Raw genomic sequence first — 26,780 nt, forward strand, 5'->3', positions numbered from 1 at the left:
TCTCCAGCGCTCTCGCTCTCTCCTTCTCTCCCATATCGGTCGACCCTCTCACGCGCGCTCCTCGTCGCTCACCCGTTCGCGTTCGACCGCACTGCACGCCGTGACTTTGCTTCGGTGAAGAGCGGAGGCGCTCGTATCGAATCCACGACCGCAGACGTCGGAATGTAGGGTTGTGCGAGGGTGAGACTGGTGAATTTGCGGATTGATTCCTCATCATTATCATCATCATCATCATCATCATCATTGGCGACAGATATGAATTTCGATGCTTCTCAAGCATTTTTCTCTGCATTCTTGCGTCGTAACAGACTCGGACATCTGCTTGAAACTCGCAGGATACTCGATGCCCTCGTAGGGAAAGTAAATCGGCGTGTAGAGCTTCCGTGTATTGGAATCACCGTCTTTCCGCCGTGATGGCGTAACAGCAACGCCGTTGACTATATCTACCAAGTGAATCGGCTATATCTATATCGTCACACTAACCAAACCTGTTATTGACCAGAGCTTGTTATTGAGCAGGACTATAAGATGTTCGAAAAAGTTTAGTATCGGAAGAAGAAAAGTTTACGTCCCGGGCTTTGCATAATCTAAATTAGCGCTTTACATGGAATGGAAACAAACACTAAGCGGGTGGCTTAGCTCGACTGGTGTACTGTTGTTTCAAAGTTACACAAGTCATAAATTTACAAGCAAAACCATTTGCTCCGCTCAGTAGCTGTAAAGCGCGTTACCGTCGACGTCTCGCTCCCTGCCTGGCGTCAATTTCGTACTCCGTATGAGGCAATTGTCCGAGGGATGTTAAGGGGATGCTGGAGTTGCTAGTGAACTATTTTTTCACTATAGCCATGGTAATTGCAGCTTCGAAAATTCTCTTTATTGCTTGTGCAGAATAAAAAATCCTTTTCCACAAATGAAGTACAGATAGAAAGAGAGCCCGCTCTACAGGACTTTATATTCAAAATGGAAAAAAGTTAGAAAAGACAAATGCAAGTTTTTAACTATTTTTTTACTATAGCGATGGTGATTGCAGCTTCGAAAATTCTCTTTATTGCTTGTGCAGAATAAAAAATCCTTTTCCACAAATGAAGTACAGATAGAAAGAGAGCCCGCTCTACAGGACTTTATATTCAAAATGGAAAAAAGTTAGAAAAGACAAATGCAAGTTTTTAACTATTTTTTTACTATAGCGATGGTGATTGCAGCTTCGAAAATTCTCTTTATTGCTTGTGCAGAATACAAAATCCTTTTCCACAAATGAAGTACAGATAGAAAGAGAGCCCGCTCTACAGGACTTTATATTCAAAATGGAAAAAAGTTAGAAAAGACAAATGCAAGTTTTTAACTATTTTTTTACTATAGCGATGGTGATTGCAGCTTCGAAAATTCTCTTTATTGCTTGTGCAGAATAAAAAATCCTTTTCCACAAATGAAGTACAGATAGAAAGAGAGCCCGCTCTACAGGACTTTATATTCAAAATGGAAAAAAGTTAGAAAAGACAAATGCAAGTTTTTAACTATTTTTTTACTATAGCGATGGTGATTGCAGCTTCGAAAATTCTCTTTATTGCTTGTGCAGAATACAAAATCCTTTTCCACAAATGAAGTACAGATAGAAGAGAGCCCGCTCTACAGGACTTTATATTCAAAATGGAAAAAAGTTAGAAAAGACAAATGCAAGTTTTTAACTTTTTTTCACTATAGCGATGGTAATTGCAGTTTCGCAAATTCTCTTTATTGCTTGTGCAGAATAAAAAATCCTTTTTCACAAATGAAGTACAGATAGAAGAGAGCCCGCTCTACAGGACTTTATATTCAAAATGGAAAAAAGTTAGAAAAGACAAATGCAAGTTTTTAACTTTTTTCTTTTTATACTTCATTTGTGGAAAATGATTTTTTATTCTGCACAAGCAATAAAGAGAATTTTCGAAACCGCAATTACCATCGCTATAGTGAAAAAATAGTTCACTAGCAGCTCCAGCATCCCCTTAAAGCCGCATATAATTATCGGTAAAAACGGTGAAAGGTTCTCGATGGCAACGCGATTATCTACGGTTGTTACATCGGTTACCCCCCCCCCCCCCCCCCCTCCTCGCGTGATCCGATTCCCCGCGTTACCAGAGACTTTCACGCAACTCCTGGTCTTCTCGGTCTCGTTGCGCGGGGAAAACGCAACGACTGCCGTGATAACACGAGTACGATTACGCGCTCCGATATATTAAATAACATCGAGTCAAGAGTGTCGAGCATGCATTTACGAGATGTACGAATAGCGCTGAGCTTCATTAAAAAAAACCCTACGTTAACGTCTCGTTTAGTCCAAAGTCCGAGGAAATGTCCAAAGAGCTACGTTCGCAGACATCTCCCACTTACGTTGGAGACAACCATAAGACGGTTCATAATTCACAAAATGATAACATGGCTGAGGAATTCTGATTCTTATGTATTATTTAATTATGGATTGAAGTAACTCGGCAGAAAATTATCAGATGGAACAGATGTGTGTTGGTCGGTTATTTTTGCTCTCATGGTACAGGAATCCCGCTAGATTCATTGCTCTCGACGTGATGTAAAAGTTGTCGTAAACCGCGAACGGTACACGCATTCTTTACGTTACGTCGCATCTTCGTAAATCGTTTACGCCGCAACCGGGCACTTTCCGCATGCGCCGAGGTAAAATCATTTTGCGTAAAGAACTCATTAACGTGCATTTTGCCTCAGCCGGAACAAAAGGATCAACTGATTTTACATACAGAAAATGCAAAGACTGAAAAGTTCTGTTTTCGCGAAGTATATTCGATCTAAAAGCGTGCTGCACATCGAAAACGCCTCCGTTCGTCGTTCTGCTAGTTAGTGGAACGATTTCCATTACGTCACGAAGGTTTACGAAGATGTTACGCAAGGGAGCACATAAGTAGAAAATTAATTAGATTTAATAGACTTTCGGAACGTGAAATACGCGCCAGGTAGTGGAAGATCGGACAATCACGTTGTGCATTGTTCTTTAATACCTTAATAGATTGATATCCCAGAACGGAGTTTTATACACTTTGTAAGATCTATCACGTGCACTGAGAAAAATATGGGTTGATTGTACCATCAAGACGTATACGATAGAATGGTTAAATTTTTATTAAACCAAGCAGAATTTCTAGTTAGCATGATAGAACTGGATGTTTTATAACTAGAAGTTTTATAACTATAACTTTGATAGACCGTGGCTGTGTTTCCAAAATTCACTGCCAGCGCTGAAAAGCTATAGTGTACGTGACATAAACTATAGAGTTTCAGTACTGGCAGTGAATTTTGGAACACAGCCTATATACTGTAATCTGGTAATTCCTAAAGAAATTCTGATTCGTCCATTTTCCAACAGACAGACTGGTTGAACCTATCAGATTTCTAATTAATGCGGATTTCTTTTCAGTGCGCCTAACAAAATTCGGAAAATGAGCGGTTACGGAGTCTTTTCAAGATTATAACCTTGCTTGGTCTTCCCACTTCTGTTAAGAAAGTATCCTCGCGAGAGACTTGCTTGAAAAACTAGTAGCCTCGACGACAAGTTTCCATTTTCGAATGAAACGCTCTCGACGCGATTTGCGGTTTGCGTAAAATCCATACGTTCGCCGCATCGACATGGGCTCCTGGTTTGTTTTTTAATTTTACGATGACCGAGTTTCGAGACTGCGATGCAACGTGTCCGGTTGCGGACGTGTTCGAAACTCGCGCGAGACGACTGATCGCTGAAAAATCGTGCCGCTCCGCAAGGAGCACGATGCAAACATCGCGTCGCCGTTGGTCCGCGATGCGTACGGAACCAGTCTCGGATCGGAACCGGTTTGGAACTAGTTTCCTTCGGTTTTTCGGTCCCCTTGCCCCGGCCCGCGTGAGCTGCATGACCGGCGTCTGCGAACAGCACTCTGCGCCCGGACTGCTCGGTGTAGTCGCGACGTGTCGTCGATGTTTGCAGATTCCCGCGTGAACGATCATGGCATCCGACGATAGAGAACAAAAGGGTAAGAAAACCACTTGATTCGAGATTCGACGTAGTCTTCGAGTACGGATTTCTTGGAAGATCCGCGCCACGTACCTGTTGCTGTTCGCTTCAAGGATGTTACAAGTGTAGGCAGCTTGAGCACTTGATGGTGGCCGGTTCAACATCATCGACGCGGGAAGATTCGAATCGGATAACACGCGTAGCTGTTGCACGCGCTAGCTTATCAGTGATATATTTCGAAAGGATACGGAAATATTTTGCTTTTTGTTTGATTACTTATGTAGATTTATTTGTTAGAATTATATAGAAAAATCAAATACAAATAGTAATAGTATTTATAATTATCATGATTATGGAAATATCATGCAAAATCAATATCGTTTATATTTTTACTTTTATGTGAATTAACATAATATTTTCAAAGAAAGGAGCATATGTCTGATGTTAGGAGGAATGTCGGTGACCATTCGGTTGTTAGCAATCACCGTTTGAAATATAATCACGATTTTGATTGGTCAGACCCTGATGTTTTACATCGTGATACTTTTACCAGACGAAGGGAGATTGCGGAGATGTATTTCATCAAAAAACAAAGCAATCCAGTTAACCTACAGAAGGACACCGACAATCTTCCAGGTGCTTACGATCGTGTTATTAGACTTGCGTGAAAAATATGTTTTCCTTTACTCGTGTATCAGTATCACGTATGACTTCGTCTCATGATGATCGAATGGAAATTTGTACTTCTCCTTTGATTTTCACATATATGTTAAATTAATAGTGTATTGATTATTATATTATATATTTGTCATTTTTAATTATTGACGTGCAAACATGTGAATATAATTATTTGGTATAATTTATGATGTAATTGACAACAGTATATTTAATGAGTTGTTCATTTCAGTTCGAAATCATGATTATTGCGTCCACGATATGTTCATATTTCTGATGTTATTGTGAAGGAATTTTTGATGTAATATTATTATCTTTGTCTGAAGAGGACCAGAAACATTGGTCGAAACGTTACAATTTGATTAATAAATTGAGCTTGCCAATTAATGGTCGAATAATTATTATTTATATCTAACTTACATATTGGCGAAGAAATTGGAATACATTAATTTTCAAAGAATTTGTAAACTTATGTTTCTGTCACATGTTATTCTTATAAAACCACAGCATTTTTAATTATTATAACGATTTTTGACAGATGTCAGATTCGACATGGAAGTCAAGGTGGAGCCGACTGAGCAGTGTTACGTCGAAGAGGAACACGAAAATGGCTTCTCGGGCTTCGAAAACACCAGCGTGATACCATCGGGTGCTGACGTGGGTTCATGCAACCTGTGGACCAGTAAGGCTACTACTTGTCTGATCGGTCAATACAAAAAGTATCGATCGATGGTCGGACAGTCAACCCAAATCAGAAGTCTACGGGAGATGTTTGAAATGATATCGCTGGAGATGCAGAAGTACGGCTTTTACTTCAGCCCGCAAAAATGCGAGAACAAGTGGCGCGTGCTGGAGCGCAAGTATAAGAACCTCGTGTTCCGTGAACGACTGAAAAAGCCGGGCAGAATGAGACACTACGGACAGTGGGAGCACAAACGCGCCTTAGACGAGATCTTCAATGAAAAGAAGCGTCACGTCTACCTGGAAGAAAACGCTCCACCAAGGGAATCGGCAAACCCTTCTTTGATCTTACCAAAATCGATCTGTGATCAGATTGGCGACTTGCCGTCGGACGACCACCAGCGCGAAGATCCTTTGACGTTGAGCCCCACGATCAGAAAAAGAGATGAGGAAATGCTGGACCACAAGCGAATCTTGACGACGTTGTGCGAGAAATTTATTGAGGAAATGGGACAGCATTTTGCTTTAGCCGAGAGGAACAAAGAGAGACGGCATAAAGAGAGAATGGCCGCGAAACAGAAACAGTTGGAGCTAACGAAGCAACTTCTCAAACTAAAAGAGCAGAAGATGGAATTGCAGAGGTGTCAAGTGATGGCCGCCGCGCAAAATTTGCGTCTGAACATGTAACGACCGGCGCGTTGTTGTACGCCAGACGGATGACTTACATATTTTATTTCAATATAGCGCTTACTTTAATTGTACAACTGTAACTAGCGGCACATTAAAATGTAAATCTTTTGCAGATTGATCATTTTATTTTCCTGATATATATTATATGCGTTCGTCTCTTGATTTCAATTTTGTATCTGCTTTGAGTAGCGGTACACGTTGAAGAACAATATTTATGCATGCAGTCATCCATGAAATAATATTAGACTCACAATTCTATAACTATCGCAAATCAAAGAAGGTATTTAAATAAAAGTGGGGATACCTCAAGTGCTTTGATATAGCCAATCGTCGGTAAAACATCGCAATAATGGATACAAATCAAGTACCGAATTTGATATGTTCTATTGATTTATTAAAACAACGATGTATATTGAATTTCTTAAATAATTCTTTTAAAATTAAATCTCCAATAATTGTACAATGCAAATCATTTTTACGGCAATTTGTATTTAAAGAAATTTCATGCTCAAATTTTCCATTCATTTTCCGTGCATTACCAGCAACTGGTTGCGACAGATTAAACAAAAAAGAGCATCAAGGAATGCTGTTGCAGCAACAAAAATTCGTGCTATCAAAACTGAATGATAAATGCAACACGGTAGATATCACGGTCCATTGTTTCTTCGTAGTGCGTAATCAGTTCGCTGAACACATCAATAGCGATAATGAATAAACGAAACAATTATTGTTATTAATATCAAATTATTATTAACTAAACCGATTATAATTTATTATAATATCCAAGCAGAAACAATTTCCCATTATTAATACAAACTTACTTACTCAGTCTATAAACGTTACATTGGGTAGAAAAATGCTTTTTCCAGGAATCACAAGTGAAACCGTACGCTACAGCCACCTAGTGACAATTATCATCCAACTCTCGTACTGCAGATTCAAACTTGCGTGCTACAACCATCTAGTGGTCGGGGTAGCAACTACAATTGTGACCGCTCTTCTGAGAGTATAGATTTCTTTCAAGCGGAATTGTATGCAAAGGTTGTGTTTACTTTGAATGTTCGTTTTTGGCTTGTCAACTGAATTTTAAAGACACTATCAAAACCGTGTCGCGACAAAACACGCATGAGAAATATGCAAATGTGCTTCGCTTCCCAGAGACGGTAAGCGCGGTCACTTTGCCGCGTCAGATTATGAATGTCACTGTGGGTCGTTTGCGCTTATGTGTTCCGGCCGAATAGCTAACGACTCAGTTTATTAAAGGCAGCATCAAAAGCTCGCGCGGCGGTTTTGCGCACGTCACACTCGCGTGCCCATACAGCACCGAAAGATTGCAGAAACGTTGCAGAAATCTTACATCGAAAGATTGCAATATTGCATGGAAGTTGCGAAATGTCCTGCAATGTTGCTGCAACATTGCAGTAACGTTGAAATGTCCGCCCTAGGAAACGTTGCAACGAAACATTGCAGCAACATTGCAAAAAATATAATAGTATAGTAAAAGAGAGTAATTTATACTGGTCCAATATTATAAAGTAATTTGTTTTTTAGCTAATACTTAATTATGATTAAATGGGCAAATTTAATGACTTCAGATGCCTGCGGCGTGCGCGGACGTTGTCCATGGGAACCTCTGCCGCAAGTGCAAAATTCTCAGAAAAATTGTTATCGTGCCAAGGCACGTACTTATATAACTGTGACGCTAAATCTTAACGTCGAGTAAGAACTCGACATGTGCACCACCTAGTGGTGCGGAGCGAAAACGCATACAACTTTGCAGGATCATTTCGGTGCAATATTGCAATTGTATATCTCCGTAATATCTCTGCAAAATTACGTTGCAACTTGTAATGTTGCAACATTCCTGCAATAAAACTGGAAGCTTATGTGCCGTATGGGTGTACACTTGTACTCGTTATTGTTTCATTTATACCGCAATAGGCGGTGCATGAAAAGAGACGTCAAGTACGGGGAACTGCTGATTCGTTCTCTCGAATGCGCTCGCAGCGAGTGCATTCCACGAAAGTTTGGCCCGACGAATATAATTGTCATTTTTCTTTTCGAACGACGAGACGCAGCTCCTCGCGTGTCTCGACGACGGAATGTTTTGTCGATTTTTGTGCCATCGAATTTCACGATTATTGGTCTCGAGACTCCACGAACCGTATGAGGCTTTTGTTGAACTGGATATAAAATTCGGAGCTCAGTGTTCAGTGAACCGGGAGCAGTTGATGCGCAACGCTAACATCAATGGCATTCGACAAAAGGTTTACACGAGAGCGTTCGATTGGCTCGGCAAGAGTCGTGATGAGTTATATACAATTGGATCTCGTTACGTAATACTATTTAACGGCATTGTACAACCCTGCAGCTGATTGCAATGAATAATCACGGATTTTATTTTACTAACGAGTCGCTCAATTTTCTGTAGAGAGGCAGCAATTGCGACGGCAGGATACGTCATTTGATATTTGATTATTATTTGATGAATAATTATACACGAAATACAACTCTCTGCGACAACAAACTTTCGGTATGTATAGTGTTGTACGTACATGGAATTTTTGATGATGCCATGCGAATAAAATTCTTTTTTTTCGCTTTATACTGTAATTCCTTTAGTTAAATAAATAAATAGTTTCTAGTTTTTCCAAATTTGCGATGAACGCACGAATGTGATACATCAATGCTGCTCGTTTTCATTACTATCCAAGATTATTCAAGTTTTTGCTTAAAATGCTGTGGTTTTCTTTCGCTGTACACCAACTCTGCATGAGAATAACATGAATAGAGTCATAATCAGCTCAGATTCTCGCAAGCGTGAATACATCGCGCTCACTCGAGTTTAAGGATCCGACGTGCGCGATGGACCGAGTGCACACGCACGTATGACATCCAACGACGACGATGACGACGACGACGACAACAAAGGATGCGTACAATTTTATAAAGCGTCGCAAGTGCTTTTCGTGAAAAAATCGTCGGAACCGGTTACACCCGCTCACCTCACGCTCTCGCGCACACGCGCGGCAAGCGCACACAGCCTACTTTACTGTTTACGCGAGAACACGCGCAGGTACGTGCATAAGCGCGTTTCTGACTACCCAGCTGAACAAGGAAATCGATATTTTCCAAAGTCACGAAAAGTACTTGCGAAAAGTCCGAACGAAAGACGTTTCAAAAAGGGTAAACTTTATTTAATGCGCAACATTTTCCGCTTTCAATAATTTAGAAGCGAAGGAAAAGGAAAGGATGATTTCAATTTTCGAAAGTGCGAGCTCGCAAGAGACTTCTCAAACTTCCTAAAATGAAACGTAACAGTCGAGCTTGAACAGGTCTATCTTTTTGCTTCTAAATAAATAAATAAATAACACCCACAATTCGTGAAAATAAGATTTATTAATTATTCAATATGCTCTCTCCTACATGACGTCTGATTCGGACGATTTGAGTTGTCAGAGTTCTCTCTCATTCTCGCTACGTTTTGTTTTCGCAGGTGACACGAAAGCCGTGGGGCGCCAACGCGCACGCTACGGGCGTGAACGCGACGAGCAACGGTGCGGAGGTGGTCGGCCGTCCAGTCGAGCCGCGACCATCGAGCGGTGTGTGCGCTTCGCGTCGTATCGCGTGCTCCGCGACGTCGACCAGTCAGTTACGAGCGAAAGAAGGAGACGCGGATCCGACCGGACATGTAAGCATCCCCTTGCTGGCGCGAGAAGCGAGACCGCGTCGCCGAAAGAAAGAAGCGGCGAAACGCGCGGGCGAACCGCACGTGTCCAATCAGAATCGAGCAGCAGGTGGCGGCAAAGCGTCAGCCGCCCCCGCATCGTCACCGCTACACGCGTGTACGTGCGTGCGTCGTGCACGCGTTCGAAACACGCGACGCGCGAAGACGCACGTGAGGATCAACCCCGTTGTTTCTTTCCCAGTAACTCCCCGGAACTCCTCGGTCACCGAGACGAGCAGATTTGTTTACAGCCTGCAGTGGCGCCGCATTACCACTGCCCCTCTCTCCCCCTTCTGCGTCTTTTCCCCGTCCGGGCGGGAAGTCGAGTTCCGGACGCGCGAGGAGCGAGGCGGACACGATGCACCGGTGATGCGGCGTCGATGACGAGCCAAAGGTGAGCGATCCCCAAAATTTTCGTGATTTTCTTACTCGTCATAGAAAAAAAAGAGACGCGGACGGCGCGAGGAAGCGTCGAGCGAAAAAAGTCATCGCGCTCGTGCGACAGGCACCCCGCGCCACCCGTCGCGGCGGGAGCCGGACGGGAGAAAGGAGGGAGAGGAGAGGAGTGCGCTTCCCTGTCGATACGGTTTCCCACGAAACGCGAGGCGGACCCAGGCCCGAGGAAAAGCGCGCGCCGGCCGGCGGCGGCCCGTCGCTCCTCGCGTACCGCGAGGTTACGCGCGGTGCGCGTCTCGGAGCGCGTCGCGGCGGCCCCCGTTGCCCGGGCCCCCGTCTAAGTAACAGTACTTGCTCGCGCGCTCACCGCGGTGAGCCTCTTTCCGTGGAACGGGACCCACCGCGCGCGGGTACCGGCTCCGCTCTCCTCTCGCGGCGGCGGCGATCGTTCGTCTCACTCGCACTCGGGACACCCGCCATCCCGCACTACCGTGTCCGAAGTAGTCTGGCCGGTCGGGCACGGGGAGCGCGGGGCCCGTGAAACCAGTCCTCGCGCGTACGTACTCGCGCCGGACTCCTCTCGTAGGTCGGAGCGGAGGAGGCTGCGCGGTGCCTCTTCTCGGCGTGAACCAGCACCTTCCGCACCTGCTCCGCGAGGTGCGAGGATTTTCGGCGGCGGCTTGTAGATCGCCAGGAAGATCGGACGTCGCGAGGACACGTGGGGCTATCGAAGGGATTCTCCTCGCACGAATCGGCGACCACCGCGGGACCGAGGGTCGACGCTGCGTGACGGGCAGCCGGCAAATCGATCGCAGGTGCGCCAGCAGTAAGATCACGCCGAACGCGAATAACGGCCGTTGTTCGCAGCGGCCGCCATATTTGAAGGCCGCTTTTCGAAACCGAAACGCGATATTGACGCGTACGGATTCACCGGCGAATACGGTTGGCCAACGTTTTGGAATGATCTGAATATCGGAGCCCGGGAGAAAACAATCCGCGATCATTTTCATCTCGAAACGCGCCGATCGTGTTCATCAGCGTTAGATCGCGCGCGAAAGCGATGGGAATTTGAAGATCCGCATCAATCGCCGACGGTCGGTGCGCAGTCGGTCTCGCGCATCGATCTATCGATCGTGGCGAGTGACAAACGTCACTGACGAGGCGAGCGAGAACAAAGTCAAGGTGCGATTTCGCTGTTGAGGCGCGTCGGGGACGGAGTCGTCTCATCTCGCTCGCGTCGGCGCGCGACAGCCGAACCGAACGAACGTCGCCGCGAACGTGAGTGACGCGCGAGCGATGCGCGACGCTGCTACGCGCGCGATGCCGCGCGGATCCGTGGTCGCCATGATTCGCGAGCGATAGAGCGAGCGAGAGAGTCGATCCGGAAGAGGTCAACCGACGCGACGGCCAGTCTCTCGGTGTGGGAGAACCTGAATTTCCCGCGTCCTGAAAAAGGATTGCCCGAAGAGCGAGAGAAGGAGACGAACAGGAACGGAGGTATCGCGTTCGAGGGATAATTAGGTTAGACCGCGAAAGCCACACGACGAGGAGAGCCGGATTTTTCGAACGCTCTGAAATCGGGATCAAATCTTGTCGAGAGGTTAAACGCGGCGAACGGTACAAGATAACGGGCAATATCGCAAGTACGCGCGGCAACGCGCGCCGCGTTTGCATCGGGGTTTGGAACAATCGCGCGGAGCCACGAGGAAAATCAGGCGTACGAGGACGAATGAAAGTCGTAGGTTAACGGAGAAAAGTGCGGGGTACGGACATAGACGGACGGAGACGGTTCGCGAGGCCTTTCGCCGCCGCGACCCAAGTTTCTCGGTCGCTCGCGAGCCCCACTGATCTAATTCACGACGCCTCTTCTGCACCTCGATGAAGGTGCCGATAATCTCGCCAGTTACTTGGGCGTTTGTTCGGAACATCGACGGCAGGACGCAGGGGAAAGGATGCCGCGAGGATATCGTCGAATTTCACGAGCTTCCGAAGAAATGTGATTAAATCTCCGACTCCGTTGCGTCGCGACAATAATCACGCTCGCGGAGACACCGTGTGAGGGAGAAACATATCGGTATCGGTATCGGTACTTCGGCAAAAGTCGCGAGTGACGCGTCGCGAGTGTAGCTCCCCGTGGTGTTTCGAGATTGGCGTGAAGTTAGCGGCTCACGCGTGTGATCCAAGTGCGCGGATGCGCCACGCGCATGATCCACTCGCGATTTTGAGAGCGCTTCCGCATCTTCTTCCGGAGTAACATTCGGACGAAGACGATACGGTCGCGAGCGACTAACGAACTTTTGATTCAGTGTTTCGATTTTGTGATCGAGTCGGTGCGTTTCGACGCGAGTGCGGCGGATCGCCGGTGAGATAACAGCCAGGAGTGGAGCACGGAGAGACGGGAAGAACGAGGACGAGACGTGGGTGGAGGAAGAACAACCACTTGGTGCGGGGGATAGGACGGGTCACATCGAGGATGAAGACCACACAACGAGCTTTAAGGTTGGTCCACCTCTGCTGAAGTACTAAGAATAGTTCGCGATTACTTACCGTGATATTCGCGCGTTGCGCGTTTCTAACAGTACGCAACGCCAGCCGTTCGTAACGATGGCCCGTTGTTCCGTCGTGCCGCTGTAATGAGCCGCGCGTGCCGTTGAGAACGCAGGCGTTGAGAGGCTTGCGCAGGCTGGGCTCCGCTCTCGCGAGCAAACGCGCGATGTTTTTTCGTTTAATACGCCCAGTTCTCGTCCCAGTGTATTCTCTGATTGCTTTTCGAGATGAAGCTCTCGTGAAAACATGGAGATTCGATAAGATTTTTCGATCGTTGGAAAGAGGCTTTAGAGGCTTTGAGCTATTCGGAGTAATTCTTGTATCTAAAATAATACAAAGTATTTTTACGAAGGTACGAAGAGTCGAAATGATTATTTACTTGGAGTTTGGGAAAAGCAGATGCTTGAATGTCAAACAATGTCACGAATAAGATGATACTTATGCCTGTTACGTTTAACGGATCAGCCGAATAATTAAACGTATAATACCTGTACATTTTCTCTCGGCGATTAACGAGCTTGAATAATTTATCGTGAGGCCAGCGCCTCTCTCTTTCTCTCTCTACACACAAACACACACATACACGCATTACGCTCGGACTTCGGAACTCGCTTTCGATGCTTATCACACAGCTTGATAGCCAACTGAGAAAGACGGCACCGATAATTAACGAATCCCGGATGATTTACCAATGTTGCATACATGCCAGTCTCGCGCGCGTGAGGCAGCGATAATAACGAACAGCACGTCAAGTGAGAGCTTCGTTTCGATAATTATTTATTTTCGTTAAAGCAAACTAGCCGCGTTCTAGTAATTGGCCGCCAATCAAAGTAATTGCGCGCCGCCGCGCGATCCACGGTAAAACAACGCTCGGCGAGCGATTTCGACGCCCATAAGGTCCGCCTGTCATTTTTTCCGTTGCCATATGTGGAGCTCGACGCTTCTCTCATTGCGTAAGTTAATTTAAGCACACATTTGAAACAACAGTTGCGTCCAGTCACCAAACAGTTTTCCTTTCGTTATTTTTATATTCCGGTCGTTTATTTCACCGCATATCTTTAGTGTCGATCGTATCGTTCATTTCCCTCTAGTAAGGCGTTGATACGATCGATGACGATACAGAACTTGGAGAAGGTTTAGTACTTGGGCTAATCATAATGATCTTGCACCCAACTGGCGAGGATCGTGATATATTTTATTACAAGGTAGAGAAATTCGAGATGTAGAATCAAGATATGAATATTTTTTTAAGTCAATGGGAAAAGGAACACATCACAGTTATATTGCTGAATATCGAGGCTTCAGTTATCTAGACATTCACAAGTTGAATAATTTGATAGCTCCATAATATCATTGATTATATAATGTCAGGTGATATAAGATATGTAGTATATTGCATAAAGATATTAGGCATATCGTCTCTTTCGCATGTTTTAATAATTCTGAGAAATCAATCTGAAAACGTTTTTTATATTATTTTATATTATTTTTATTTTATTTTTATATTATTCAACGTTGATTCGTATGATTCGAAGGCCATTGGTGAATATGATGGTGTATTCAACTTTTCTGCGAATTGGCATTTTGCTTTGAATTCGACCTCGTTATCATTCGCGGGAAGAATCTGATCTGAAATCAACAATGCCTTGTCTGACAAAGACGAATCCGTTTCATTATGAAAGAATATTTTTGACGAAACTGTCGCCTGAGAATCGCGTAGAAATCTGCTGTTCGTTTATAATTTGTGGCGATGTTGTTATTGCCAAATAAACGAGCTGTCATCGCAATTTCAAGGCTATTATTGAACGCCATGTCGGCGAAATTCGATACGTATCACAATCAGAAATTAAAATCAGCATAAATTTCGTGAATTCCGATGATGTTGCAAACACTCAAAATTGTCCCTTTGTGCATTAATGAAAATAAAAGCATAATCGTCATTGAATATTGATATTTCGTATATTCGTATTGATATTTGTAGCATCAAAGGTTAGGCTCATCGATATTCGGCAATGAGTTTTGAAATAATAATTTATAATAATGACAGTTTATTATACAAACAAAAGAGTCACTCTCAGATATTGGACTGCTAGTTGAGAAACGTTTCATTAATAATTTGTTTCTTGGCGTAAACTCGTATCAATCCGTCAATTTGATTCGGGAGAAGGCAGGGCCCGCAGCGATTGTCGGATGACGATTCAGCCGAAAAGTAGCGACCGAGAATCATCGGATTGTAAACTCGTACGCGACACGATAAAACACCGCTGCGGGCGAGTATGTATGTATGCAAATGTCACGCGCTCGCCGTTCCATCGTCGGCAGCTTTGCATCGAAAATGTCAGGTGGCGGATGACGACTCGACTCGGCTTTAGCTCGGCTCGGTTGTCCTCGTTTGACTCGCGGTTGCAGTACGTCGAGACACCTGCGCGGCAAATTGAAATGCTAATTTGGAAGGTGGTGCATTGGCCGACCATCCTTAACTCCTTTCTACCGAACGAACCAAAATTTTACTTGTATTTTTGTAAATATTCACGCCGAACGGCGATAGCGAGAGAAAATTCCAACGCGCTCCAATAGACTGTAACGGCTGTTACAATCCGTTGTTAACCCTGGATGAACTGGATTGGACATATATCAGTCACGATCGTCGGAAAATCCATGAACGTATGAAATGAATTCGCTCGTTGTTATTGTTCCCTTCGCAATATGCACGTTTGCATAACGCTCCGTTCGCCCGCAGCTGATATGCTAGCCTGTTTTTATTTATATAAAATTGGATAGTTGAAAAGTTCCAATGTCCCTAATTCTTCAAAATACTTTTATACAGATTCTGCATTTTGTTTATCGAAACTTTCGGCATTTTCGACGGCAATTTTATATATTTCTCCGATGTCTGTAAGAGTACGTATAAATAGCAAGGGGTGCTTACAATTTTCGATATTATGTGAGAAAGCGATATATTAATAAGCAATCGAGCACGTTTTTTCTTCGATTACGCAATTCGGTTTCTTGAGTTTCCCATAAGATTGCGACGATTTTCTCTTTGACACGATGCTTATAACGAAGAGGAAACAGTAACGCCCAATTAAGTCGTCCCTAATTAATGAGGGAATTGGCAGACTATCGTGGGATCGATTGCGAGATACATGAATATACGGCGGCAACTTTCTTCTCTCTCATTTTGAGAAAATGAAGCCTCCCAGAAGTTGCGATGACAGCGTCTCCGCTTCTGTCTCTTGTGCTCGCGTGCTCATGAAACAGCGAATAGCATAATTAGAACGTTTCGATTAAGATTAGTTGGCTATTGTGCCTCTTCGAAGATCGGGGACAAATTTTCCGTAGAGTCTCGAGATCTCAGAGAACTGTAATTAATCACAGAAAGCTGTTATCTTTGCTACTGAAATTATGAGAGATCACAGAGTTTTCTCTTTACCGCGTGTAACTTTTGAGCTTTTGCCATTATTCAGCCTTTCTCGTGAGAAGTTGATTAGTAAAATTATAATAATGAAAATTAACTTGGGAAACTGGAACTCATTTAGTTTCTATATGAATAATATCCTCTTTGTATATTTATTTATCTATTATCTGAAAGTTGTTGAGAAGATTTTAAAATTAACTATTCTATTTCTACTTCGAGAATATTTAATTTTAATATATTTTTCATGTTCACATTTGCTTTTAAACTTAATAATATTCCAAAATGCATTGGTATTCGTTTTGGTGTATCTTCCTCTTCTCTCTTTAATAATCGACAAACACATTAATTTAATTAATATTTGCACAAGAAGTGGAAATTATTGGAAGAACATTTCGTAGAAGGTACTTCTGAAATATTTTGTTAATTTTAAGGGTATTTCAATGAATTGCTCTTGTTAGTCAGGTTGATGAGAGATAATCGAGGCGCAAACCTTTTACTTGCTATCTCTTTAATGAATATTGGTAATTTAATTGCTTTGAAATTGTGGCTATTACAATCATGAGAATTATTCGCGAGGTGTATATAATGGTGATATTATCCTTTTAAATATTTACTCGGGTCAGGTCAATTAGTAGCTTGTACAATTCAGAAATCTATTTAGCGAAACTTCGTTAACCTAGCGCACGTAAATGGCGTAAATTGCAGATATCTGTTTGAGTTTCTGCAAATGATCGCATGCTCTTCGGTACATCCAAACTATTGACGAGTGCATAGCATGTACGAACGATGTTATGCAAACTAAACTAATCTGTAAATGCGTATACAGGGTGAGGCACCTAAAACAGCCCACCTGAATATCTCAGCTGTTATAGGTGATAAAAAAAATGTGTCAGACCAAACTTGCATGGTTTCGAGGGATACATAATTTGTTTTAAATAGTTTTTTATTAGGTGGACGCGTAGAAGTCATATGAAGGTCAACTTCGTTTTTTTAAATGGTATGATGTTTTTTTACGTACCATCTAGTAGAGCGTTTGAAGATGCGCACATTGATCTACGGGTCAAAATCATTCAAGGTCACTGAAGGCCAACTGCAAGGGAAAATAATTTACTTTACATTGCCTAGAGTTCTCTGCTATTAAAAATACTGTAAACTCAGAAATGAAAAAGTTCTAGCCCTTAGAAATTTTTTCTTTTTCCGCGAAGTTCTGAGTTGTTGATATCTATATTTTTTATATTGCCTAGAGTTCTCTGCTATTGAAAATACCGTAAATTCAGAAATGAAAATTTCTCGAGTTCAAAATTTTTTCTTCTCAGAGGAGTTCTGAGTTGATATAATTATTTTTTATATTGCCTAGAGTTCTCTGCTGTTGAAAATACCGTAAATTCAGAAATGAAAATTTCTCGAGTTCAAAATTTTTTCTTCTCAGAGGAGTTCTGAGTTGATGATATAATTATTTTTTATATTGCCTAGAGTTCTCTGCTATTGAAAATACCGTAAACTTAGAAATGAAAAAGTTCTAGCACTTAGAAATTTTAGCCTTCAGTGACCTTGAATGATTTTGACCCATAGATCAATGTACGCATCTTCAAACGCTCTACTAGATGGTACGTAAAAAAACATATCATACCAAAACGAAGTTGATCTTCATATGACCTTTATGCGTCCACCTAATAAAAAATGATTTAGAACAAATTATGTGTCCCTCGAAACCATGCAAGTTTGGTCTGACACATTTTTTTATCACCTATAACAGCTGAGATATTCAGGTGGCCTGTTTTAGGTGCCTCACCCTGTATAGTACCGCAGAACATAAAGCTTTTAATGTTCGGATTTCGGATTATCATTTAATTCGTAATTCTTTTTTGTTAATACTCGTATGTATGTATCAAGTACGTAAACTATTGCAATTATTTAGCATTGTTTAGCAAATGGTTAGCATTATTATAGGATAGCATTAATCTTGGTGATTAAAATTTATATCATATTTCTAAATAAAGATGGATTGAATGTAAGAATTATTAAAAATTTTGCTATTTTATTGCACTTACGAAAGATCTCTTTTATATTCTATATTTCGTAACTTCAAAAATGTATATAATTACAGCAATCTAGTTTGAAATTAACCAGTTAGTCTGTTATTTGAAAAAAGTCAAGACTTCGAGATAAACAATAAACAAATTTGCGCGGCGATGCATTAAATTTCTTCAAAGATCAGAAGGCTATTGCGGCGACCGTAATAGCAATTACCATGATAGCAATTACATTACCATACCGAAAATGTTAACAAACAAGTCATTGGGATTGCCTTTATCTTGCTCTCACGGGCTCGTATCTTTTTATTACCTGCGCAACGAGACGTTATCTCACGGAACAGCGAACGTATCGACCATGTATATTGAAGTCAAAGTAAAAGAAAGAGATCCATACATACACTATTGTTTATCGAAGCAGACTTTGTATCGAGCTTGGCGATATCAGCAGGATGCAGGATAGGTACGCGAAAACACGTGCGCACGCGATAACATTGTTTTCACGTCACATTTAAAATCGCACGGACTTAGCGTTCGTCCGCGAACAAATTAGTACCTGAGTCACGAGTGAGTCACGTACCTTTCGATGGGTTACCCGTTGGCAAAAAAATCACGTACGCCGAGTTTCGTGTTCGCGCGAAATCTACGAGGATACCGTGGAACGTTTAAACGCGATCGCGCGGCTAACACGACAAACTCCTCCGTTCGTTTATCTTCCTCGTACACGTCGTGCAACGCGATTTTCGTCATTACGTGACGATCCTTGGCTACACTGAAAAAAATTCTAGGTAATCTTGTGAGGTGCATTTAGTAATATATTTTTTGAAAGACGTTGGTTATTATTACCAAATTTAATTATTAAAATAAAATATTTGGTAATAACTATAAACATTAAAAAAAAGTAAATTTTGCATTTAGTTGAACCAACTAAATAATTTAGTACTTAATATCAAATAGTTTAGTGACAATTAGCAAACAGTTTGATATTTAATACTAAATCATTTTAAAAGCATTGTTTGAATGGTTTGCTAACCGTTATAAAATTATTTTGTAATTATTACTCAATGTGGTAACTATTACCATGGTAGACAAATGATATACATGCAGCTTTAGTTTCGAGCAGCGTGCTGCGCAGCGGCCATTTCATCATTTGTCGTCCGAGACGAGACGCGGTCTGATGGTCCCATATTCGGCTATATTTGTGATACATGTGTATAGATATCCAAGTGTTTTTTATATTCTATCACCGTTGACATGTTATTGTCGTGATTTTACGTACTTTGAACAAATATTTACTTACTGTCCTTCAAAAGTCTTACATTTCTAAGAAATGAGTGAAGTGGAAAATCTTCTGTTGATTTGGGGACTACAAGGTCTCGGTGATGTACTGAAAGGTATGTAGCTTATTATTTTTTTTCTCAAATGTATTTTATTCATTTTATTTCCAAACTCTATCATTGTCATGCTCATGTGTTTTACTCATTTTTATATTTTTTCTTTAATGTGAAGTGATACGATATAATACATACTTTCTATAGTATGTGCGACGCACACAAGCTACGTACCGTGTCCGTGTAAGCACGGGACTTCAGACATTCGGATACGTAGGTTATGTGCGTCACACATACTATAGAGAGTACGTACTATATCGTATCACTTCACATTAAAGAAAAAATATAAAAATGAGTAAAACACATGAGCATGACAATGATAGAGTTTGGAAATAAAATGAATAAAATACATTTGAGAAAAAAAAATAAGCTACATACCTCTCAGTACATCACTGAGACCTTGTAGTCCCCAAATCAACAGATTTTCCACTTCACTCATTTTTTAGAAATGTAAGACTTTTGAAGGACAGTAAGTAAATATTTGTTCAAAGTACGTAAAATCATGACAATAACACGTCAACGGTGATAGAATATAGAAAACACTTGGATATCTTGGTATTATTTATTAAATACTTTAATAACTATTATTAAATAATTTAATGACTTTTATTAAATAATTTAATGACTTTTATTAAATAATTTGTTTCTATGTATCAAATCATTTCGTTATAATTATCAAAATAATTTTATAATATTTACCAAATAATTTCGTATTTATTAGGAAACGATCTGTTTATACTTATTAAATCATTCGATTACATTTATCATTACTTGGTAATAATCATCCAACTTTGTCAGTATTAACCAAACCGTATCAAGTTTTGATACAATTATTTGTTAACATTAACAAAATTATTTTGTCATACTTACCTATACGTTTATTTAAAACTATTTCACCACAGCGCTTGGTTACCTTTACCAAGGTTGGATTATTAATACCAAGCCTTTTTTTCAGTGTATCATGGTCCTCAATGAGGTCGAGAAAAAAAAGGTGTCTGATGTTTCAAGTTCCGAAGTGATCTTTTTTCTTTCGTTCTTTTCGTGCGAATGTCCACTTTGAGTTTACAAACAATAAAATACAAGCAAATATTAATATTTATTTAATATTATTTTTATTAATGATTAATGACACTATAAGTCTTGAGTTATATCAGGAAACTTATATGTTAGATAATATACAAAAAGTATTTTTGTTATATAATAATTATAAATTTTATATTACTTTTATAAGTAATTTTATTTTTCAAAACTAGGAAAGGGATAATTTACAATGCTGTTTTATTTAACATGTATAAATCCCTAAACATGAATATACAGTACTACATTATACCGGAATACAAAATAAATTTAGATTTATAGCGTTGAGGGTAGCATATTGCACTATAAAGAATTTATTTTATTGCATTTCTCGAATAGACTCTCGACGAAGGCTGCTATTTGATTTAATATTGAACAGGTTGTCAATTATTAAAGTTTTATTTCCCGGAAGTTCAATTTCTGATCTGTGGGGGGATTGCGAAATTTCTTTATTTTTCCGAGGAATGCTGATGAATAACGAATAATACGACGAGATTCGATGTTTCAGGTAGAAAGCTCTAGGGAAAGCTAATAACATGGATAAAACAATAGTGAGGAGTTAAATTGAATGGCTTCGAGATATTGCACTTAATAATATTATCACAGTGTTAAATGACAACTTATCGATTTTTTTTTATACTATTATTCCAAGTTTATAATAATGTACATTATAAAGTTTATAATAATGTAGCATGCAGAATGCATTAATTTACGCATGTACACCCATAAAACACCAATACGTATCGTCAACTAACTTCTAGACATGCTACTTCTAGTTATACGTTGCATTTGTCTTTTTCTTATGTTGATCGAGAAAGGTAGGACTTAATTTAGTCTCTTGAAAGTTCAGCTGCCACCCTATCTCGTAGAGAAAAGTCTTAAAAATCACGTGTATACACTTCCATTAAGCTAATACTCCCGTCGCTCGCGGAAACCAATTCAGCGAAGCGTAACGACGTACCTGACTTTGATCGTTCGAACGCATGACGTTGCGATCCGCGCAACACCTTATATCGTGCTACATTATCGCTTCGGGCTTGCATAGACGCGGCGCGATGCGTTCAAGCACGGAGTAGCTCCACACCGAATTGCCGAGCTGAAGAAACAAGCCTCCGTTATTTTCGCGTGCACAGAACCTGAGTAAAGTGCTTGATTTTACGACAGCACGATCGGAAAATAACCGAGGATGATGCTTCTAATTAGGTCCCTTAATTTCGCGGAAGGAGGAATGTCACGAATGTAAACGTCACGACACGCATCTTCCCAACTCCGATTTTCGACGAGAGTTCTAACAAGCGCGTTCCCGTGTGGGAACTTGTTTAGGGTTTAGAAAACGAGTCGCTGCGTACTTATAATGTACAAAACCGGCCTTGAATGAAAGCGTCGAACGTGTGTTCAAGAATAGCCTACTATCACATCGCTTTATCTCACGCGGGGAGACGAGCTGCAATTGCATAGGAATTGCAATGTATTTTACGTTCGATGCGGTTCGAGACGTTCTCACTTGCGTCATATCGGGCGGATTTTTAATCGACCCAACCATGTTTTTCGTGAGGTACTCCCTACGGCGCGCGGAATGCCACTGATGAGTTTTACGTCTTCCGCTGGGGAAGAGGAGGACATAGGGCTTCCCATAATCTGCATATCGGGTGTCTATCCGGCACGTGCGAAAAAGTTGAGACGACGGGGTGCGCACGTTCGCGACTTCACGCGTGCACTCTCACTTTATTCCGGACGGGAATCGCGTACGTGCCGGAAACTACGTATATCCGTGTCATGGTCTCGGCGGCGATCCATGAATCGATATGAACGCCCGTAACGCATTATTATACAGGATGTGCGTAAAAAGAACGTTATGTAATTCCCCGATGAAATTCTGTATACCGCAGTGAAACTTATGGCGAAATAATTCTCAGTTGATTGACAGCGTCACGAATAATGTTATAATTTGTCAAAAGAAATGTATGATTTTTAAAGCTAGACTATTACTTTAATTCCAACTACTTTAATTTCGCATGTAACTTTTTTACTTGATTATTATAGAGAAAGTCCGTATTCTGTTAAGACCTACATAAATTCATATTCTCCTATTTCTTTTTCTGGAAAAGTTTTTGAATTACAACTTAGGGAGATAGAAATAACGCTTATAGTTATCACGCATTTCTTTTATGCAATTTGTCGCATGCATGGATAATGTAACGCACAATGCGATACAATTGCATGTCGTTCCACGAGTCGGTTTTATTTCCGCGTAAAGAAATATCGCAGTGCATTGCGATACTTGCACGACAGAGCACTCGCAATTGTCTGGTCGTCCCGTCAGAATGCATTCTTATTCCCCGTGAGAGGAACGGTCGATACATGAAACAAAACGAAATCCCGTTGGGTTTCTCGTCGAGAGGCTTCGACGCGAGCGTGCACGCGCATCGCAAGGCAGAAACCCGAAACCTTCGATCGATCCGCCGCTCGTCTCGATGCCTTGTTTAGAGTTTCCAGCGCAGTGGTAATTACCGGCGGGATCGCGAGATTGGCGAGAGACGGCTTCCTTCTCAAGCCCGTATCGGACTTTTGTCTGGAGCAGGTCGGTGCTGTGCAATAGCTAAAGCCAATCTTACGCTCGCCGAGGTAGACGATCGCCAAGGTAGATACTCACCGATGTAGATGTTCGCCAAGGTAGACACTTGTCGATGTAGACAATCGCCGAGATAGACGTTCGCCAATATAGACGCTCGTCGAAGTAGATCGCCGAGTTAACTCGTCAACACATTCACGTCCGACATCTAGAATCTCTAGAAAACTCTTCTATTAGATTGGATGGACATCATCAGACATTCGACACAGGATGAATTTTCTATTAATTTGTTTCTTGTAGTACTTTCAGTATACAGTGCATATAGAGTATCTCTAGTATTCTTTGATGGACGAAATATCAATTGTGTAAAAATATAACTACATATATAAGTTGTGATTTTATTTAAAACAGTTGTTTAAGACTTAGCGGATTCTTTATTTTTAGATGCAACTTTTATAAAATGTCGTATAGTTTCTTAATACTCTTCCTAAGTTTTCTTTATTTCTTGGCTCTTTGTTTCGATTACAGAAGTGAATTTGGACAGCGCGCTTCTTCGCCAATAAAGTTCTTCGAATTCCAATTAAGATAGACGTCATTCCAATTAAAATAAACGCACAAATGTGCGAAAAATTCAAATCAGGTTTTTATTAATCCAACAATAAGTTACTGTGCTTATCCAATTTTTTTAATTCCATCTAAATCGATGTTAATCTGATTTAATCGATTTAGCTTAATTAAATGCATCAACTTTGCATCTATTTTAATCCGATGTAACTACTGGGCAGCTTACGTGTGTTAGAAATGAAACGCAAAGTATGAAAATATTGAACATATTGAGGCTATGTTTATAAAACGAAGCTCTCTTCGCGGACCATTTTTCCCATATAGTTAAAGTATCTCTGGCGTCGGCGAACAGGCAGATTAGGGGGTTCGCGGCTACCCATCCAGTGTGCTTTCGGCGAGATCAATCGCGCGAAGGATTTCTTGCTCTTCGCGATTCTTTTTTAGTTTCGCTAGTCTTTTCTGTGCTTCGTTCGAGTCTACCTGGAACTTCTTACGCGCGCGAATCCGCAGACCGTGGGCAGACCGCGTCAAAGCTACGTGTGTTAGCCGACAAACCGACTTGTTGCGGCTCACTTCGTTGTGACACCTCGTGTTCCAACAAACCGCAACGACAAGTCAATTAAGGGTCCTCAATACCCACGTCAACTGTCTGGAGTAGTGACGTTAGAATCGAGGCTGATGCAAGAAAACTAATAGCACTCTTCAAATGAAGTCCGTTCATTTCGAAAAACTGATGAACCTTTCATGCTCACAAGTCTGCTCACGAAGTTGTGGCAAAATAAAAAAAGAGACCAACCCTCGAATTAATCTTGGCAGAATCGTGAGAATAGTGAGTATAGCTCGAGCCCTCCAATTTCCGGTTCACCACTAGTCTGTATTTTGAATAATGCTATACAAAACACATTCTTTTAAGTTTGATGGAAACCTGACCACCAATTTTCGTTTAATGCGTTAACAAACAGAAATATTTTCTATTTTATACGCATAAATGATTTTGCTGTATGCAATATTCACTGTTTTTTTTCTGTATCGCGCAGTTTCAACCAGATTTATAACGAGTTTGACACGAATTCATGTGAAAATTGCTGTTGCGAATCAGTGAAGCGGCTTTTCAATTAGATGAAACTAATTATACACTTGTCAAGGCTTTCAAAAGTTCAAATCGGTTGTCGCTCAAAATATTTTCACAATGAATTACGGTAAATGATCAATTATTAGATTATTCAGCTGTTATCACTTTTTGTTAAGCTTATTTTCGTATTTTTACGTCACAGCAACGATTCTCAAACTCTTACAAACTCTAGGAAGAAATATATGTAATTATTGTGCGATATATTTTAGAATATAAATAATACATAATTATTTATATATTTTGGATCTTAACTGTTTTAAGGAATTTGACTGTCGATCTTTGGAGGATATTGTTTTCACATATTTTGTTCAACTGATAGCATGAGACTAAATTGGCTAAAATTAGCATGAAGTACATGCATTGTTTTCGTTTTAAGTAATAAAAGGTTGAAGATGTGATTTCATCGTGGGAATCAGTCTTTCGAATGACTTCAGCGACATTGATATACAGATCTCGTGCGAATTATGATCTATCTGTTGACTCGTATTTTTTATTCAATCTGTCTTCTCTGTATATTAAATTACGCATTCTTAAGAGAACCGAGGACAGTTATTTCACACTCAAACTTATCTCTCCGTTTCCCACAGTATTGAATTTCGTGAAATTTTGTGAAAAAGACTTTGAAAGGGAAGTACGAGAATCGACGTCAACGTGGTTGCAGATCGTGATGAAGGTGGTCTTGCAACAAAGTGGTCAAGCGTAGCCATGATTTTCTCCGGCAAAAGCTAACGACGGCCGTGAGTTAATTGGTATCCGAAAAGCGTCAAAGACACGCAACCTCGCGGCAGCGTTAACGCAGAATCGCGCTGGAATATTTTGCCGCTCGCACGCGATTCGGTGCGGTTCAGACCCTTCGTATTCGAAACCCTCGTTGCTGCTGTGAACCGTGAATCTTTCGCACGCTCCTGGCACCGCTGCGCTGTTTCTTCTTTTCGTGTCTCTGCCTCTCGTGTCTCTCCCGCGAATAATCACGAAAACAACGCGCGTGATCGACGTCCCAGCGACCAGCAGAAAGCATGGCAGGAAGAAAACGAAAGAGCAGATACCGCCCCCCCCCCCCCCGCCCCGAAGGCACTTGTTGCTTCTCTGGTCCCTCTACTTCTTCCTCTCGTTTCCTCTTTCTTCGTACACTCCGCCGTCCGTCCGTCGTCGTTTTAAATGAAAGAATTTTGCGGAAATCATCTACAATTTAAATACATAGGTTCTCCATACGTGTATTCACATATCCGCGCGTACTCCTTCGTACCTTCTCTTTCTCTTCCTCTTCAGCTGCGCCCTGCCTCGTTTATGCACGCATAAAATCTGATGCAAATTTATTCATGCGTTGTCTATTAGATTGGTGTAAGAATTTCTCCGCAGTTTCTAGCAGCGCGTAGAAATATCTCCCGATATTACTAGATAGTGAACTTTTGTTTTTGACTGATACAGATCGATTTACACTTGCCATAACTTACCTTATTAATATGTAATTAAATATCATAAAAAAGATGAAATTCTTAAAACATATTATTTTTGAACAGAGATAATTATATTTCTTCAAAGTAAATAATCATAACGTGGATAAATTTATTCAATTATTTTTAAATGTGTAAGCAAGAAATTTTATTTTCGATGTATGATTATCCATCGAAAGAATGGAACGATTGAAACACCTAAATACGCCAGTGAAATTGGCTTTCAACCTTTCACAAGCGGTAGAAAAAAAGGAGAACTGCTATACTTCTATACATGAACGAGTCTCTCGGTTTGCATTCGATCGATCACCCCGTTTCTAGCAAGAAAATAACACTGTCCGTGGACTGTCAGTAGAAATGATAAGTCGGTCGGCTGAACGTGAATTGCGTGCAAATACATAATAAATAAGTTATTTAAAAAAGAGATTT

At 41.2% G+C, this 26,780-nt stretch overlaps 2 protein-coding genes across 5 annotated transcripts in view; both read left to right on the forward strand.

Moving 5' to 3' along the window:
- Positions 1 to 24: 24 nt before the first annotated feature.
- LOC105277823 lies at positions 25 to 6,152 on the forward strand. Its single transcript, XM_011336473.3, has 3 exons — positions 25 to 180; positions 3,425 to 4,013; positions 5,208 to 6,152. The coding sequence occupies exons 2-3, from the start codon at positions 3,986 to 3,988 to the stop codon at positions 6,035 to 6,037; spliced, it is 858 nt and encodes a 285-aa protein (XP_011334775.1). The 5' UTR covers positions 25 to 180; positions 3,425 to 3,985; the 3' UTR covers positions 6,038 to 6,152.
- Positions 6,153 to 9,614: 3,462 nt separating this feature from the next.
- The window catches only part of LOC105277821, a 110,928-nt gene continuing 93,762 nt past the window's right edge, over positions 9,615 to 26,780 (forward strand). The window contains exons 1-2 of one of the 4 annotated variants that reach the window (XM_011336469.3): positions 9,615 to 9,731; positions 12,048 to 12,662. In XM_011336469.3, the coding sequence (XP_011334771.1) occupies positions 12,637 to 12,662 (26 nt within the window). In that variant the 5' untranslated portion in view covers positions 9,615 to 9,731; positions 12,048 to 12,636. Of the gene's footprint in view, positions 10,162 to 12,047; positions 12,663 to 26,780 lie in introns of all 4 variants that reach the window. The other 3 variants (XM_011336468.3, XM_011336470.3, XM_011336471.3) reach the window with 3 other exon arrangements.

This window comes from Ooceraea biroi, chromosome 1 (assembly GCF_003672135.1).
Source record: "Ooceraea biroi isolate clonal line C1 chromosome 1, Obir_v5.4, whole genome shotgun sequence".
Lineage (NCBI taxonomy): Eukaryota > Metazoa > Arthropoda > Insecta > Hymenoptera > Formicidae > Ooceraea > Ooceraea biroi.